The sequence below is a fragment of the Nanorana parkeri genome, unplaced genomic scaffold, assembly GCF_000935625.1.
Source record: "Nanorana parkeri isolate BGI_ZX_2015 unplaced genomic scaffold, ASM93562v1 scaffold1523, whole genome shotgun sequence".
NCBI lineage: Eukaryota > Metazoa > Chordata > Amphibia > Anura > Dicroglossidae > Nanorana > Nanorana parkeri.
The window spans coordinates 232,914-253,177 of NW_017307791.1; the positions used below are offsets into that span (position 1 = coordinate 232,914).

At 37.5% G+C, this 20,264-nt stretch overlaps 1 protein-coding gene across 2 annotated transcripts in view; it reads right to left on the reverse strand.

Annotated features, from left to right (window-relative positions):
* The window catches only part of NTRK2 (neurotrophic receptor tyrosine kinase 2), a 201,916-nt gene that overhangs the window by 146,296 nt on the left and 35,356 nt on the right, over window positions 1–20,264 (reverse strand). The window contains exons 6-11 of one of the 2 annotated variants that reach the window (XM_018570373.1): window positions 19,725–19,861; window positions 19,507–19,639; window positions 15,268–15,573; window positions 8,033–8,062; window positions 1,944–2,047; window positions 498–597 (exon numbers count right to left, since the gene is read on the reverse strand). In XM_018570373.1, coding sequence (XP_018425875.1) covers window positions 498–597; window positions 1,944–2,047; window positions 8,033–8,062; window positions 15,268–15,573; window positions 19,507–19,639; window positions 19,725–19,861 — 810 coding nt within the window. The remainder of the gene's footprint in view (window positions 1–497; window positions 598–1,943; window positions 2,048–8,032; window positions 8,063–15,267; window positions 15,574–19,506; window positions 19,640–19,724; window positions 19,862–20,264) is intronic. The other variant, XM_018570374.1, reaches the window with a different exon arrangement.

Below are 20,264 nucleotides of genomic sequence, written 5' to 3' on the forward strand. Positions count from 1 at the left end.
GAGACGCTTCTGATTTAAAATTCAATGACAGGTGCATTTGACCTGCAGTTGACCTCTTTCTTCATTTGACCTGCATTTGAGCTGCTTCAGCAGGTTTTGCAGCCACACTGCAAGCAACAACACTGAGGTGCTCCGCAAGAGCACAGAAAATGATTTAAGGATTGACAAGAGTACTAGCATTCACCATTGTACTGTCTGTTTGGAAACACAGTTATACCTTATTAACTTTTCTCTCTGCCCCAATTAAAATAACAATGTATAATACATATAGTACAATATACAAAGAGTGAAAAACGAGTAACACATTATATCCATCAAAAAGAGAAAACGGATTGAGTTATCCAAAAAAGCCATACCATGCAAAATGCCATATACCTTGGTATTTTGATAGTGCCAAAAAAAAAAAACTTCATACTGACTGTACTGCAGACATCAAAATAAATTATAATCAAATTTGTGATTTAGAGAAAATAGTATTAAATGCCAATACTTCCTACCTTTTAATCCAAATTTGGAGTGTCTTCCAAACTTCAAGATTACTAGCATTATTACCAGACCAGTGCATACCAATGCTGCAATACCAACTACCACATAAACCTGGAAAACATAAATACAACTCATAAAACATGTAGATTTTCACAACTGCAAATTAATTCTAATCTTGGTTAGCTGATTTAATTTTTAAATAACAAAATAATTACACTTGCCATTTACAAAAACTATAATTTATCTTGGTATAAACTTATCTAGAATATTTGGCTAACAGAAAGTTGCTTTTCACACAATATAGTTCAACATGAATTCTCTAGACTTGCTATGCTCTATCTACAATATGGGTACTCATGTAAATGAGATACTCCGACATATTGTGTGGTCCTAAAACAAGTCTAAGCCCACACACTCCCAAATAGGAGCAGTGGGAGTACAGTACAGCTGATCTTCCTGGAACCGGGGCTGTGTAACTTCCTCTTTCTCCCTCTTTGCATCCTGCACCACCAACCAAATACAAACTTCAAAGGCAGGATTGAAACTGACTGGTGACTGTGAGAATTTTCTTAGCATTGGGCTTTTTTTTACAGAAGTTGTTATCAGCAACAGCAAGGAACCTTAAGTTTCCAGAATCACCAGCAGGTTTGTATCAGAGTCACTATATGGCACCCAATAGAAAGTGGGATGGGCTGGTGCAGTACAGCAACATATGGATAAAAAACTGAGCTACTTCACAGGTAGACTGTCTTCTCTATACATTCCATAAATCTGCAGCAGCCTCCAAAAACCTTCCAGTCCACAGCCATATTTCAGGCTCTTCTGACAAACAAACATGTTCTTAGCACGTTTTGATATTGCTGAACCTTGACCATCTCTTCCAGTCTTATTACAATTGGCCAGTAGACTGCTCATTATAGTGATGGGCTAATAGGAGTATGTGGGGCTTAGTGACAAGCTCCAACAATGTTGAGAAGTGACAAATCTTTGTTAGAAGCGACATTCGGCTATGACCGGGGCCGGATTTCCCACAAGGCCAACCAAGGCCCGGCCTTGGGGCAGCAGGGAGTAGAGGGGCAGCAGGGATGTGGAATTCCTATCTCACGATGCGCAGGACATGCAGTTCCGGGTGCTGGGCGGGTAGTTGTTTTCTACATTTAGCCTTGCTTTGGGCAAGCAGAGCTAAATGTACAGCGCGGAAGCTGCCGCTTGTTTTGTGCAAGTGATCCCGGTGATACCATTCTCCATGTGGGGTTTGGTGGGTAGGAGGGCGCATTGAGGAACCTGGCTTTGGGGCAGCAGAGAGAGTAAATCCAGCCCTGGCTATGACAAGGGAGTTTGGCAGGCTGCTGCAGGTTTGGGCAAGCTAAGCCATGAAATGTGTTGTTCTGTGACACTTTGTTATATTTGTAGAATAAAAACTGCCTTGCATAAAACATTTCTAATTATACACATACTGTAATGCTGTCTTCACTCCCTTCATTAGAGACGTCTGTAGAAGTGACTCCATTGCTATTGTCTGTGCTGGTCCCCCCAATATCATTGGAGGTGGTCTCATAATCTTAAAATAGAGAGAGTGGAAAAGTTACTGTTAGAATACAATATAAATAAATAATTGCAGTATGGTTAGCAGCATTAGTTATATTGGATGGAATAAATATGTAAATATGAACTGCATTGTTCATGGCACTGTACATACTATACATATATCTCACATTTACAAAGTATACTAACATTCATCTATAGAATATTTAATCTTCAGTCTGACACTTAAATAGCACACTAGACAGTTAAAGAGTTTTTGATAAATGCCTGACTCTTTTAACATTAAATACTGTTTACAAGTTTAAAACTAGTAATAGAGGGTAGAAAACTCAATAGCACAGGATGGTACAAAAGGTATACAAAAAATATTATTATTGCAATAGATATTTCATGTATACCCATCATTACCATTGTTTGATTTTTTTTCCCTCCCTTGACTGCTGTGTTGTGCATGTTAATGGTCCTCCTACTGGCACACTTGGCTCTGCCAATACTGCCAAAATCAAACAGATTACCTACAACAAAAAAACTCAGTAGTGGAAGTTACTAGTAACTGTTACATTTCCAATATGTCCAATGGAGGAACTTTTTATAATTACATTTTGAAAGACAAAGTATGATAAAAGCTAGTCACTATTATTATTTAATTGCACTGTTTTGGGTAAATGTCAGTTTTCCCTGTGAGTATAAAAGTTAAAAGAGTACGCCAGTTTACATAATAAATTGTATCTGATAATATACCTTTCATGACACATCTTCAAGAGACTTGCTTAATGTTAGGTGCTCAGTTTACAAAGCACAAGTCTCAACAGAATTGAAAGGGAGGAATTAAAAAAACAATATTCACTTATGTCCTGTTACAAATGGAAAACTGTATATCATTATGCTTTAATGTCGTAATGCATTTATATAATTTATTCCACTGTGTCTATGGGAAAGGAATTTGGCAACAGGCAAGGTGCCGAATGTAACCAGAGAAAATCTAGACTTTTTCTGAGTCAAAAGCATGAATTAAGGTACAGTCAATGGCTTTTAAAAAGCCACTAAAAGGATAACAATGCTCCCGAGGGTACTTTAAAGAATTGTAAAGCACTGATGATGGTACAATGCAATCATTTTGTGGTTACTGCTATGATGACTATTTTTTTTTAAACTTCAAAGTTCTTGGAAGACTGAAGAATTGTGCTAAGTCAATATATTTAAAGGGTTGCTCCACTTTAACTATAAGCGAACTGAAAGGAAATACTTCTCTCTGGAACAGTTATTTGTATCAATGGAGTTCTCCTTTTTTAGAATCTCAGAAAAGGTTTTTAGTCCACATTAATAGCCACTATGATTTTTTTTTGCGCTGGACAAATGTAATTTCAGAATACCCTCATAGTGGCAAAGTTCAAAACCATGTTCTTTTATGTGAGTACAGTTATATGCGTTCACATAATACATAGACAGGTCAACATTACTCAGATACTAACAAGACACCAACAGTGTCCAAACACACTCTGAGACAGTGTTGACAAATGAAAATAAAGGGGGTAGGCAACTATTGTATAAAAAAAAAAAGAATAAAAAACTGAAAAAAGCTGGGAGCAATAAAAAGCAACCAAATGCAGAACTATGCAATAGTGAGAGGTGCATTAGCACAATATGAATACAGGAGAATTCTACCTCTCTATAAATTACATGCCATTTTAAATACCATAAAGGTCATTGTAATTGCTCAAGGGAAGTTAAGAAAACACTCACAAGAAATCAAAATCGCACCCAGCGGCTACTTTTTGCAAGTCCTCTGTTTCTATGCAGCTTTTTTAACCTCAAATTTTAAATGGCCAGATATACCATTAAGACACTGCCCTTATTGTAAACTTGTGCTTTGTCCATACAGAACCCAATCACCTCTGCCTTAGAGGCAGATCACCAAACGCCAGTGGTGTCACATAGGAGGAAGAAAAAAGGGATCCAATGCTCCCCATAATCACCTGGTCCAGGAGGTCAAACTGAGAGGCAGGAGAGTGACGGAAAGGTGATTAGTTTACCTGCATGGTCAAATGTCAGGTTCACTGTAAGGGCCGCTAGGGCTCCTAAACAAGCAATAATACAGGACTTTACTTACCACGAGGCAGTCATGGCCCCTGCCTAGGACATTGAGGTTAGAGGGCTCAGCACAAAGCTTTAAAATGTATAGACTGTAAATGTTCCCTATCTTGTTTCCTTCTTTTGTTCACCTTTGGAAAGTCCTTTGGAAAGTTGTGGATCAATTCAGCAAGAGAGAGTAACTCTCTTTCAAAAAGTAAAGTCCTGTATCTAACAATGCTTGATATTTTATTTTGACATATAGACCATCTTCAGGTACCACATATTGATGGTCCTCTCAATTTTTATTTGTGTAAGAAAATATAAGATAATTCAAATTTTTGTTGTCCCTGCCTATAAATATTTTGCATAACAAGTTTAATAGCTGTTTTTGTTTTATTGTATAAAAATGATCTTTCTTTTTAAAGATAAATCGGGTTTCACATGAGGTGTAGAGACTCTTTTTTTGTTTTGTGACTTTTTATGCTTTCTGCTACAGTATTCACCTGACCTACACTGGTTGGTTCCTGTGGATTATTACAGGACCCCAGATGTCAATCCCAATCATAATCAACAGCCTAAGTTGCTCTGTGGGAGGCATCATTTTAAAAAAGGATTTATATAAGAATGTTAGGAGATTTGTATTTTACGCAATTATAATTTTTGTCCTTTAAAGTACAAAAAATAACTTTGGGGAAAAGATTTCCTATAAGATAATATGGGACTCGCTGTTGCCAGAAAACAAGCATGTCATATTGTGGATATCCTGTGTATATAATTACCACTCAAAAAAAATGGATAATCCAGATTTGGTGGAAAATACTAGTTAGAAAACAGTATGTGTTATGCAGTTTGTATAAGTATGGCATGAACACAGCTTTTAACTTGTTGCTCTAGATGAACCAGATAAATATTTTCTGCCTCTACTGATAAATACTGACACATTGCCATGGTGTACTCTCTTGCCTTCTGACTCAATCAGGTGAAAGTTGTTGCCATCTGGAGTAAAAACAGAATGGAGAACAAAGGAAAACCTTTTAGGGCACATGGGATCTTTTGATCACATGTGGATAAAAATCGAAACATTTCACTGAAATTTAATTTTGTTTTATGTAGGATTGGACTTAAAAGTAGATCCATACGTATAAATAAAGATGGACAACTGACATTGTATACACTTCTGCTGTAAAAGGGACCTTGTCTCTGCCCTCCCACCTCTTAAGGCTCCCTATTGGCCACTAAGGCTACTCTTTATGTTAAAGGACCAATGTAGAAGTTGGAAGAGGCAATACCAAAATAGACTTTTGCAGGAAAAGGATACTATTTCAGTTGCCTATGTCTTTGAATTTACTGATCCTTGTCACATCGGGTTTTCCTCCTGCAGTAACCTCTGCTTGTACAATTGTTTATATGCTCTGTTTGAATTGCCAAGTTTGGGACTGGTCTGCATTAACAGAAGTCCCCTTTTCACCATGCAATAAGCATACCACTGTCACAGTAACTATTAAAAAACAGTATACTAGTACAACAAAGCCATTAAATGCTATATGTTTAAAAATATTTTATCTAATAAAACATGGTAAACATCACATAAACCCTTTTCATGTTTCATATTAATTACACTTAACTGAAATTTGGGACAGCAATGTTTAAAAGGCACTCCAGCACACAGAAGTAAATTGACTTCAATGTCAAGCCAAACGTAGATGTCTCAGGATAAAACTATTGCTGGATCCCTGGCAAAGATCAGGAGGGAAATTTCCCAGTAGTAAAATAAATACTTTCTGTAGTGACTTTACAGGATGAGAACATATATGAAAATATACAGCCTATACTGTGCCAATAGTTTTTTAACTGCATGATATTGGATATTCCAACAGCAATGAAAAAAAAAACAAGCCTAAGAACACACACCACAGATGCACCTAGTCTGTAATAAGACTTTATCTAAATGGGTTATATTCAGGTTTGCCAGAATTTTCAACTGACACTATTGTATGGACATCTAAGAAACCTGAAGGTTCGTAAAATCACACATTGAGAACACTAATCACTATTGCTTTTTGCAATCATTTTGTGCACACTACTCTAGTTACTGTCTAGACATATTTAAATCACTAGTTTTATATCAGGTGAATCTAATGTTGATAGGTAACCTAAACATCACATACAATGATGTTAAAAGGCTAAATAACAAGAGCAAATCTGCTTGACAGACAAAAGAGGCTAATATATTGCAAGCATGTATGGTATGACACAAAATGATGCATGCCACTGATTAGCACAGAGAAAAAGGAGAAATGACCATGTGAAAAGTGCAGTAATCACTAGCAATCATGACTTCACCTTTTATCATTATAGATGAATTACAAAAATGAAAGGTGATTCCTGGTTACTATGTGATATTGAGCTTTACACAAGGTTTTTTTTCTTTATTAAAGTCAACTTTTTCGATTTCCCAAGCATTTAAATGAAATTGTACTTTCATGATCTGTTCAACCAGCTTTTCCAAACCCAGCCCTTCCCTTTCCAATATGTGTAGCCTAAGTATGCTTAAACGCACGTTCACCAATATGCTACTTTTAACCTTTTGTGAAAAGTCGATAAGTCCTCATCTCCATCTCCCTCCCTTCCTCATGGCATGGCTTATGCATCCTGATGATTGTCATAGAAAGGTTAAAGGTGTCTTTAATAGGCGGGCTGTTACTAACAGCCTAGCTTTTCCTTATGTTTGTTGTGCAAATAACAATATGGCAGCACCCAATGGTGAAAACACTGGGTCTCAGGGGACAGATAGGAATAGTTTTTGTTTATGGATTGGATGCCAGTGAGTTATTTACTATATAATTAGTTCACATTTGGCAGGGGTTTATGTACACATTGACAAAGGTTATATACCTCTTTGAAGGTAATGTTCAGGTAGTTTAATTACTCCATTTACGCTGGGTGGTTTGTGTAAATAATCATGCTTGGGTGAGGGAACAAAACGCAGATTAAAGAAGAACTCTGGGGAAAAATGTACTTTCCCTTGCGGTGGGGCAACCCCCGTACTGCAAGGGTTAAGTGCTCGTTTGTGTCTAGGTGCTAAAAAAATAAAAGTTATACTCACCTTACTCACCTGAACTGCCAAGCCGACTCCCTGCTTCTCTGGTCACTGAAGCGTGTCTCCTCCTCTTCTGCACAATGGAATGTTCCTCAGCGTCCTCACGTCTATACACTTGTATACAGCATGATGACACAAGGATTATTAGACTGCTGCAGAGGGGTGGGGAGAGGCTCTATGGACCCCTATGTAAGAACATGCCGGCTGGAATGATCAGGCGAGTATTACTTTTTTTTTTAGCACCTAGACACAAATGAGCAGTTAACCCTTGCAGTGCGGGGGGAGCCCCACCGCAAGGGTTAGTCATTTTTCCCCGGAGTTCTTCTTTAAGAATACTACACATCCACTAAAGTATGTCCCATGCATAATCTGGGGGTAATGTATTAAGGATCACCATAAATGGACAATTCTGAAAGTTAACTATAATATCTTCCATCCCAAAAAACATTCACTGTCTGCTGGATATCACCACAGCAATGGCTACTTATCCCAGGATTATAGCTAATAATGTTCACTAGTGAATTTCAAATCCCGATAGCCATACAAATTCAGTATGTAAAGTAAATTGCTTGGGTGTCAAAGGGAATAGCATGTACAGTGACCATGACAACTACTTCATGGGCCATGACTAATCACAAGCACAAAACAGCAACAACAAAAGCACAAAATAATATCTGATGAATTATGATATCGAAATGATATGGCTATTTGTTGCTATTTATTGCATTACTAATGATGTGTTTTCTAGCAGCTAAATGAATAAGTTAATTATATGTTTATTCCCACTCACCCACCCAGCTCACAATAGAAATAATACATTATATGTACCATAAAATCCAGGGTCAGTAATTGGGCCACCTAAAACACAAAAACAAAAAAAAAAAAGAACAAAGAGAACATATGTGAGAATAATCTCATGTTGTACTGTATTTTATTATTTCTTATCAATATATAGCATCTACGAATATGTGGCCACATGGCCACTCATGATGCAAGTAATATATGTTTATATTACTAATGAGCATTGGAATTCCATTAAATTATTCATGTTTTAGTTGTTTCAGAAAGAAAGTATTATTTCAAGGCCATTTTCTACACTACTTTCTTTTCTTCTCTTCTGGCATTGATTTTCTCTAAGAAAATATAGGTAGTTTTTGGCTCTCTCTATATATATACACACACATATATATTATAGAAAACCACAACACCCTGAGTATTGACTAAAATAAAGAGATGAATTCACCTACACCAGTTTAGTTTGCTTTAAAAAGGTACGTGGCAAATCAATAAAAAGCAACAATGGAGCAGTAGCAGCAGCATCACAATAACACCGACCACAACAACTACAGTCAATTTGGTTGCAGTGACATAAACGCAATAACACAGAACAAACAGGTTTCTAATTGTTTGCTTTTATTTAGTTACGCAAACAGCAACAAGAAGAAATTGTCTTTCACTGGGATCACCATACTAAACTAAAATCTGGTTGCTAGCTGCATTTTGTAGCGCCTTGAAAGTAAACCTGTCAAAAGACAAGAACGGAAGGTGCTATTGCTGACCACTCCTTCTGAAAGTGATAGGCTGCCATGTTGATTCACTAGTTTCAGTCCTGATTTACTAAAGTCAAAAATTAACTTTGCAAACTAAATGGAAACTGTTTCATGTGGAAGGAACAATCCTTCTTAATTTTATTTGCACGTGTTTGTGTATATAAAGTAAACACAACATTAGCATATTTACTAGAACATTAACAGCATAACTACTTGAGCGCTCCCCAAGTAAATCAACCAATTTCACTTACTGACCTAAAACAAAAGTACGGATAAATACTCAGCTTTATACTTCCTGCCACTCAAGGCAAACTGTCGTTGGTCACCTTCCTTCCGGTCCACTGGCTAGCCATAGTTCACACTAACAAGGTAAGGCATCTGACCTTCTTAAACCTAACACAAGTCAGACTCCACTTAAGAAAAAGTATTTCATACTCATTCTAAAAAAAATATATCAAATTATTAGACATCATAGCCAGACATTGCTCTCGAAGCTGGGGGCACAGAGGCTGGAAGAGAATATGCCCACTTTGTTTCAATACAACTAGGGCTGACCAATAAAAGAGTAGGCAAACTACCTCCTTATTGTTCCACCAATAAAAAAAATGCACAAACTGATCAAGTGAAAAAGTGGTACTGACAGACATCAACATGTGTTCTGCCCATGTAAATACTTCTGACACTTCTCCAATCTCTGATCTGATCAGCATACATGTTCCTGGTTGATACAGAAAGTAATGAAGCAAGAGGGTTAGTGTAGCAGCCTGGCAATTAGCAGTTTCAGAAGGAGCTCATCTGCGGCAGACATTGTAATCCCCTCATCAAAGCTGTACATTTAAAAAAAAAAATATGGAAATTGTATCACTTTCACAGTGCATAAAAAGTCAAACAATGCATCGGAGAGCTTGAGCACATGTGTTCTCATTAAATAATCATACAGATTTATGCTTGTATTAATACGTGTTGTGACATCAGCATGTATGTCTGTTTAGGCCCATACAGGTGATGTTTTTACGTCAAATATTTTTTTCGTTCTGTTTAATACACCATTAGAAATATCTATCTGTTAAATAAGCGCAATAAAATACCTGTTGACCATCTCAGAAATTCCCAACTGTCCATTGTCCAATGCCCACTTCCTGTGTTATCTCAAGGAGAGCAATTATCCCTTCCAGTTCTTATCATGGGACTACAGCATGATTAGCCTTTAAGTTGTGGAGATAGGAGAGTATGTGGGTCTGAGTAGTTTGGCAAGAGAAAACTGGGCAGGGCTGATACCACGAAAATGCTGTGTGTTGCCAACCCACAATAGCAATTAGATGCTGAGTGTATTTCTGGCATATCAATTGGTATTTTTCTGTACTTGTGGGGTGATAAGACATGAGAAAATGTGCATGTATTGCAGAAATGTACTGCGTATAGATATATTTTTTTTATTTTTGCCATGACATGCCATGTACTTTAAATCTTCTGTTGGACTTGGAATGCAACAATTGTAATGAGAAGGAGAAATAAAGACTTAATCGAGGAAGTTAGGCTGATATAGTGAGAGTAATTTACTAATGACAGGAGCTGGAGCAAGACAAAGTACCATGTGGGGAAGAGCTATTAAAGTTGGTTGGGATAGAATGTACTGCTAAGTGTACATTAATTATAGCATATATGAGAAATCAAGAGAGGCACTAATCAAGAGATTTCAATTTGGATGTCAAGGACTGAGTTACATGAGAGTACATTTATGAATTGAAAATTACAACATGCAAATTCCTAACTGATCTAATAATCACTCCATGATCTCAGTAAGGGTATCAAGTTAAAATGCTCCATTCTTGTCATGCAGACATATATAATGTTTTCTCAGAGAATACACTCTTAGCATACCATAATTGGCATAAAAAGCTCTCATGTTACTCAATTAAAAAAATGATGAAAAATTAGTAAATTAGGTTAATAATCTGTAACTGAAATAATACAAAAATGTAGCAATATCCAGGAAAGTAGTGCAAAGAGGAATAGCCCGTTGCAGCCAATCAGGATTCAGTTTACTGAAGTCAGTATAGTCAAACAATGATTTCTGATTAGCTTCTCTTGGTTATTGAATTGCACATGGTCATTGCTCATTATTGTCTGACTGAATAGCCCAGTTGTGTCAATCAAGGACATCTAGCAAATAATGAGCTGCAATATATATGAAACTCATGTACTGCTTACATATTTTATATATAATATATGCATTCAGTTGGATAGTTTAGTTTTAATATACAGTTTAGCAAAAAACAGCTAATGCGATACACATTAATAAAATCTTGCTAAAATGATAAAATTCTAATAGAGGTGGTGCCCCAACAACCAATAATATTACAATTATCATTTTACTAGTGCGCTTTCTACTTGTGGCACTCTTGTACATGACTAATTCATTCACAATCCTACCCTTACTATCCTAACATTCCTTCCTTCCTATCTTATATCTTAATTTATATTATTAAATGGAAAGTGGGCACAAACACAGCCACTTACCAGAAACACAGGTGCACTTTTTACAAGGGCTTTAGCCCTTGGTATTGTGTTTCCCCTTTCTCTCTAACGACTCCTGTGTCCGCTCTAACCACTACAACCCCCAACCTGTGCCCACTCTGTGAACTCCACAGCACTCCCTGCTCTGTTTGCTCTGCTGACTAAATCTCTCCACCCACCTTTGTCAATTCTGGCCACTTCACCCCCCTTCCCCACACTGGAACATCTGCAAACACATTGCAGGAAAGCTGTCAGACTGACAGCTTAGTCCTGCACATTATACAGCGAGAGCAGCTCGGGTGTAATGTAATGTTTAATGTATAGGTCGGAGCTGTCATAAAAACAGCGGTCCTACAGTGAGCTTCTAAACTCAGCACAGTTGTCAGGATGTAGAGTGGGTAAACTCCAATTTACCAATCTGCTCTGCACAAACTGAATACACAAGTGCTCAGCACTTAGCACTTTTGGGTTCGTAGCTGTACTGTTCCAGTGCCCTGAGCCAGCTGTGAGACTCTGTGTCTGCAGTCTATATTTAGTGGACACACGGGAGGTATCAGGAGTCTAACAGACCATTGATCTTTCTATACAAAAGTACCTGTCACCAGAGTAAAAAAAAAAATATATATATATGGCCTGCTGTTATACCTGCCTCATACCATCACACACTCAGCATTCATCTCCTGAAATTACTGCCCACCTACATACCTACCACACTCCTCTTCTGTGCATACTGCCTGCTTTCATACCCTCTGCACCCCTGTCCTTCACATATTGCCCCTGTCATACCCTCCGCACTCTGCTTCTGAAGACACTGCCTGTGGGGCACCAGGGGTAGAGTGATGAACAAATAGTTTTCCACATTTTGTAGTCTTATAAAATATAAGATAGAAAATACATGGTTTAAGGACAGGCAGACTAAGTCATACTAAGATATGAAGGTACTTAGCTTAAAGGCTTTGTTCACTTTTCTAGGTAATTGACGGCTGCAATACGCATTAGGCTCAAATGTCTCCGTTAAATATATTATTTTTGGCACTAGGTACTTGTAACCACTAATACTATGCATGAAACCTTAACCATGAGTAACAAGTCCCCAAAAAATCACAAAACATTTATGTGGAGTCCCAACAATGTAAATCATCTCATAAATTTAAAAAAGCTAAACATAGAGATAATTTAAAAAATCCAATGTATTTCTTTCAGTATTTTCACTTGATCCCTCACCTTCATGCATTGCATTTATAAGTAAAGTGAGGATCTAAAATCAATATGTAATTATGTATAGTATAAATGCAATGAGGCATTTACCCTCAATATGACACTAGCAATACGATTTACTGTGGGGATGGTGTCCTCAGAACAACAAGCAGTTTTGACTTTCCATTACCCACTACATTCTATGCTGAGGCGAGAAAATTAAATTCTGGTCTTCATCAGGCCTGGGAACCTGAGAATTTGTTTGCTGTGTCTCCCAGATGCCTTTTGGCAAACTCCAAATTAGATTTGATATGTTTTTTTTTTTTTAGCAATGGCTTTTTTCTTGTCACCACTGAAATAACCGCTATAAAGTGTCGTTTTGTGGAATTTCTTGGGAATAGATGTCTCATGTATAGAACTTTCCATCTCATTGGGTGGATTTCTGTAGCTCCTTTAGAATGATCTGTGGTCTCCTGGTCCTTTCTCTTATTTTCTCCATATCTGGCAACTACATTTTACCATCACCCTTTTCTTTCCTTTTATTAATAATGGATTTACCAGCACTCCGGTAGATGTTCAAAGCTTGAGATATTTTATAACAACTGTGATATAAAACCCTGAGTCTGGACCAGACTGTTATCCTGGATTTGTTTAGATAGCTTCCTGTCCTTAATGATGCTGTTTGTTTAGATATGTGCTCTAACAATCTGTGGGGCTTTCCAAAAATAAGTTAAAATATTTTGAGATCATATGAAACTTTCATTGCACCCAACTAGACTCCACTGGACACATGTTCTCTGAAGGGAACTGATTGTATCAAAGCTTATTTAAAGGATTTTTATAAATACCTATGCAATCAATGCTTTTCAGTTTTTTTGTAACATCAGTGGCCTATTTTGTGCATACAATATAAAATCCCAGTTTTAATTTTAGATTGTAAGACTACAAAATGTGGAACTTTCCAAAGGAAAGGGAAATAAATGCAGAACACTATAAGTAGATTGAGCACTCAGTATGCTGTCACCAAAATAACCTTCATAAAATGTCCAAAAAACACTGCAGCGGAGTTAAGACATTCATTGTTTAGGATGCTGTACCCAATCTACAAATAAAACTTGGTGTGGGGCAAAAACTCTACAAGGTGATCTAGAGCAAAAGAATCCAGGTCTTTGAAGGACAATAGATTAAAATTTTCTTTCTACCATCTATCTATCTATCTATCTATAAAAAGATCCAAAAGAATAAAAAAGAAAACTGGTTCTTTTTACTCATATTAGCTAATTATGTTTACAAACCTATGGGCTTATATACTAAAGTAATACAAATAACAATAAAGACATATAAACTGCATTAATCCACAGCAACCAATCATATTTCAGCTTACTAAGGTCAAGTCAGTAAGACTTATTTTTTAAAGGATAAAACGTGAAGTGATTAAAAAGAGACAATCTACTCTGCATCATTCAGTCCTTTCCTAGACCGAATTCCAGCCAGATAGCAGGCATCGCATCTGACCATAGAGAAAAATGTCTTGACAGCATGAATGTGCCAATCTCAGTACAGGCTAGCCATTATTTTCTGTTTGGCAGGAAACAAGCATACGGCTTGATCTGTAAAGGGACTGAACACCAGTGCCATACCAAGCAGCTAAAAAAGGTTTTGGTCTGCATAGAAGCTCTAACATATAAATTACTATTTTCATCAGTAAGAAGAGAGGGGTAGTTTTGATTTATCTTTTTAGTTATCCTTTACAGAGTTGGTAAACCTTCCTGCATAATATTTTAATGGCATTTGTTGCATGTGCTGAGCCAAGTACTGGGCCTGGATATAGTGATTACCTACCTCCACCTCATTGTTTTCTGGTGCAGAGGTACACTGTTATAATAATTTGATTGGGGTATACAATTTTTTTAGGAATAAAAAAGCTGCATCCTTTAAAGCAAACTTTTTGCCTTGGCTAAATGAAAAGAACATGGGTAGCCAGTAAAAGAAGCAAAACAAAACAGTCACCCGTGCAAGTCATACCTTTGTTTTCTTCAAGATATATCAGTGCCACTGCTATCTGACACTTCCAGGTTTGTGGGAGAGCATGTCCCTGCTGTGGTTTCCCCACTTACCACTGTGTCACTACTGTATTCTGTAGTGGCAAAGAGGCCAGCAGAAAAAAACACAGCATGCAGCAGGGGAAATGCTAACAGACACACCCTGAAGTATTAAATAGAAGTGGCGCTGGTATCTTTTTAAGGAAGAAACATTTGACCAGCAACCTGCCAGAGAGGTACGAATTAATAAGCTTCTTTTACATTCTTGACATGTTATATTTTTGTCAACAAGGCGACAGGATTGCTTTAAGATTAAGTAAACAAAGACTGTGCCCTACTTGGAAGGTGATAGGATAGTACACTGATAGAATGAAAGAGGAAGAGTGAAACCATGTCTACCATTACCCTATAAGGTTATAATGTATTTATGCTATTATTTTTTACAGTAGACAATACTCATGTAAATCAAGATAAGGGTGTGTGAGTTGGTGTCTAGTCTAAAGTTAACCTTGGCAAGGAGGATGCTTTTCAAAGATGGGTAGGTGGTTGCTATAGGTTACTCCAGATTGCACATAGCTCTTTATCTTTCTCGATAAGCTTTTAAGAGACAGCTGTTAATGTATAGTGCATACATATGTTTGCTGCACTAACATGTGCTAATTTTGTAAGGTCATATAAAAATATGGAAACTTTGAGAGTCAGCCATAAAGACAAACAAGGTTTAAGTATGAGTAAACATTTACATTTATTTACTTACCAATATCAGGGTCACTCATAAACTGAGCCATAATTGTGCGCTCATCTTTTCCATATTGATTTTCTGCTTGTAATGTATAAAAGCCATTGTTCAAGTGTGTTGGGCTGTCTAGCTGTAGGCAACCATGATGTTCACTCATGTTGTTGCTTGATTGATGAATTTTACTCCAAATAAAATCTGTATCGCTTAGAACGATTCCTTCGTAAAACCACTGCAACTTCGGAACTGGGTTACCCCTTACACTGAAAGGGATACACCAGTGATGGTCCAAAGTTGGATAGTCTATTAGGGTGATGTTTGGTGGAACTAAAATGAAAGAGACCAGAAATGAACATGCATGTTGAAACAGGAAAATTACTACTGGCTATTCATAAGCATGAGTTCTGGAACCAAATTATTGCCAAGTTAAATTACATCAAAAAGGTGAAAATAGTGTATACCTCTATTACTTTCCAGTCCTGGAACCCAAAGCAGAACTTTCAGGGTAACCTATTTGAAGGGAGTGAATATTATCTAATTTCAACAGCCCAGCCTCCCAAGTGGGGATTAACATGGACCATTGCAGTGAATAAATTAATTTTAAGCTGATTTCGGTGTGTGGTATTTTGCTCCCTTAGTACAGTGGACTGAAAGTGGAGACAAACTCGGGTGCAGTGCCTGTGGTCATGGTAGGAACTTAAAGGGTGGTCCATTTTCCAATGTCTTAAAAGTTCATTCTGGTTAGGATTACTTTTTTTTAATGTTTAATGTATAAGCCTCCACAAAACAGACACAATATAGAAAGGTGTGGCCTTGGCCTGGAATTCGCATCACATCTGTTGATGGCAGGCCCCATTTGAAGTCACGGGAGAATATTTAAAAGGAGCAGGTAAAACTAGGCAACAACCATTTTCTGGAATTCACTCTGCTCAATTGGAGAAGTAAACCTCCCAAGGAGCAGGTAAATAAGAATACTAATATATGTATTATTTTAGATCAACCCCAGTTGTTACTAAACCTGTGGCTAAAAGGATCTGATTTTGCCAAAGTAAGGGCACTGAATGTGCTTTGTAACTATGGCGAAGGACCTGATGGCCAACAACAAGGTGGTGGGGAGCTCATACATTGGTGCACACAAACAAGTCAGTACAGATTAGAAAAGCAATGGAAAAAAAAACAGTTTTAAGTAGAGTTTTAAGCAAAAGGTTAAGTACCCTTGGTAAAATGACTGGTTTGTTGATTGTTTTAGTGAAGGGAAAATAATATGGTCTTTACAAGGAACAAACCTGAAGTAAACATTTTCAAACACTAACAGTGTATATTAGACATGCTAAGCTGCCTGTTTCTACACTAATAATGTTGCTTGCACCCCTGGACCACTGCTCTGGCACCCCCAAAAATCCTATGCAGATACTGACTTTCTAAAAGACAGTATTTCATAGATTTAGGAATACCCTACTCTTTTCCCCATGTGAAATTATGTGAAACTGGTGATAGGCCAATCAGACACCAATCACTGTGTTGTGGCATCAGGGAGAAATGTACATGTATGTCCTATACCTGAAGTATACCTGAAGTGTGGTGGGTTGAGAGGGCAAGAAGCACTTTTGAGGAAGGTGCAGGCACCACAGTATTCCTGCTTCACACTATTGGTGTGATTTTCTTTTTGGAAACATTACTACAGATGTACTTTAAATATGACCTGTTTTTTGCAGATTTGTTTGCTGCTATTTATGTGCAAAAGCTCAGGTTGTAGTCGAATCAATCCACTGGATATTATTTTTTGCAAGGTGCTTGTAAGGCCTTATAAGGCCTCAATCTAAGTTAAGTATAAACAGTTCCAGAATTGAATAAATGATCTGACTCTTGGAGATGTTTTAGGGGCTGATCCATTAAAACAGTAGAAAATGTGTAAAAAAAGGAAACTAGCACAAACATGGAGTTGTTGCCCATTGCAACCAATCAGTATTCCTATTTGAATGTTCTTTAAAATGACATAGGAAACCTGATTGGTTGCTATTGACAACAGAAATTAAGTGCTCATTTTATGTTCCCTAGTTCTAATTAATCAGCCTCTAAGTATTATGCTTACACCCAAATGGTTATGGGCTTCTCTAAGCAGCTAATTGAGAACCGGAAAATAAGGATAATTGATTCCTACCAAGCAGGAGAAGTTACGGTTTGCAATATCAAGTATGTCATTAAGAAAAATCTCCATGGTTTGCAGTCTGTACCTGTACGCAAAGCAATACCACCACAAGGGCCCTGGAGGAAGGGTTATACTTTGCAGGAGTAATGGTGCACCAACCTAATCTACTCAATACAAACTATTATGTTGCATGCAAACTCTGGTAAAAATCATAATTTACACACCAAAATTATAATTTTTCCTGGAGTTTGGCTTTAAATAAGCCATATTTATTTTGTAACTAAGTGGTGCAGTCTCATGTCAGTCTCATAGCGCGCCCCTCCCCCTTCCACACTGCAATAGTTAAATGCTGGTTTACGATTAGGGGTACAGGAATAGGATGAAATATTTAATTATCTTATTCCTTCCTCCCCTGGCAGAGAGCACTCTCCTTATTTCTCACACAGTCTAGGAGGAGGCACTCACTGTTCTCATGGACAATGCAGGACTGCCAATCCTGCGCCAATATGTGATGTTGGAAAGCCTGCGACTGGCAGAGCAGCGAAGGAAAGCAGCCTCTGGGGAATGGTTGCACAGTGTGGTGGTAGCTTGTAGGAACCCCTAGACTTAACGAGCATTTAACCTTTGTAGTGCAGGGGGGAGGGCACCACTGCAAGGGTAATTTTTTGCTAAGGCTAAGAATATAACCTGTAAGCCTACATGAAGTTTTTACTAATATTTAGTCCACACTAGAGAGGTTTCCACCCACATTTTGATGACAGGGTATTAAAGGAACAGAAAGGAGTAGAACTTCTCTGAATTTAGAGGAGAGTGTGTGTCTTCTTGTCCTGTCTCCTCTTTGTTTACTACTTGCTGGGGTTCCCTCTTCCAGGTGTCCATGTCACTGCCTGCATGACATGGACAATTTACATTGGCTGTTTACTGGAGGGTTCCACTCAGGATCTAAAACACTACTGATGTCGGCCAGAGGTGAGTCAAGTGAACTGTTCAGCACTGGATTAGCAGTCCTCTCCAGCAGAAAAAATGCCAGGGGGGAACTAAGGTGTGTATTCATTTCCTTACCAGGTGAGAAAAACAAGACATCTGGCAGGATAAGATAGAGGGTGGGAGTTGGGCTTTAACTTAATTTTTTGAAGCAGGTTCATTGAGTTCTTTGCAATAAAAAAAAATCAATAAAGCTTGTGATTTGATCAAAGATACCCAAACTTTTGCTTAAGACCTATTATTGCCCATCTAATAAACATTTGGTTTTCTAGTCAAAGGTATGAATTGTTTTTTTTGTTGTTGTTGCTGATAAAAAAGCTGCATATAGACTGTGCAGAGAGCAGAGCTATGAGAGGGATCCAATAGCTCCACCCACTACAGGCGTCTTGCAGAAAACTAATGGGAGGAAGCAACTGGTGTTTATTTATAGGAATCTCCCCTATAAAGCAAATGTTCATACTGGATTACTGCACAGATCAGGAGGAAATGCACAAAGCACCCCAAAATTCATGTAAGAACACACATGCCTTTTGAATTTAGCCAATATTTGCTTATCCTGGAGTTCAGCTTTAAAGTGTGTCTAAACCAATTTTTTTGGATATAGTTGGGGAATTTATTTTACAATAGTTAGAATGTTCACACTAAAAAATAAGTGCCATGCTCACAGCCTACAAAGAGTTGATAAGAGCAGACTTCCATTCATATGTAGTTGTTAACTGAATAATCTTTGTTTGTGGTTGTTCAGTTCACTAACAAATAAGCAAATTAGTTTTGTACAGCCACTTGAAATAATGCATATAATTAAATTTACAACCCTGGGCCTTATACATTTTAAGTCCTAAAATATTTTCTTTAGATATAAATCAAAGATATCACATCCATTACCGATCTACCAGTACCAACGGCAATACAGCCAATGTGGTTTGGGAACAATAGCCCTCATATACAATTCCCCCTCCACAAGACCCCATTACAGCACTCCTTGTAGGCAGTGCCTGAAGTACTAAGTACTAAATGTGTCTGAAGCCTGAAGTACTAAATGTGTAGGCCATATATGCACCATGCATAGTGAAGAACAATGATATATCTAATAATTACATCTAAGAAAAATATTTTGTAGTACTTACAGTGTACATTGAGCTCAACAACAACTTGGTCCTCTCCCACAATATTTTCTGCTGAACAAACCAGGGTTTTTGTATTGTCCAGTGATGTCACATTCTTCAAAGTGAGGAAAGCAGTATGTTTTGACATTTCTATCTGAAAACAAAAATCACACTGTGAATTCTTATACAGTTCAGAAAAATAAGGCAATGAGCGTGACGGTACACGCAAAAACGCTTACCAGGGTATTTGACTTAATCTGGGATATGTCCCAAGAGACATTAGGGTCAGGGAGCCCAGTGGCTTCACAATACACTGTCGCACTGTTGCCTTCCAGAACCATGAGTTCTATCACGCTGACATTTACTTTCGGCAAAACTGTGAATGACAAATACATTTCAATGCTACACTGCTGAGAACAAACATAACATAAACTATAGATATTTGGATAGATTTGTCTATATTGTTAGCAGGTATAACGTGTTCAACTGTAATCTGATATTTTTGGGTACTGAATCAAAGTAAATGGGTCACATGTTGAAACAAGATCAAAACTTTATAAAACAACTGCACAAAGCTTTAAAGAGGTAGGAACATTTTAAAAATTAACCCTTGCAGTGGGACTGATATTTGAGCATGTGAAATCATCCTCAAATGCAGAATTGTTCACCTATTGTAAAATAAAAAAACAAAAAACAAAACATTTATTTTGCATGTAACCTGCTACATTTAACAGCACTGCCTCTACTAATGCTTTCTGCAAAGTGTTCTACTGGCTGTA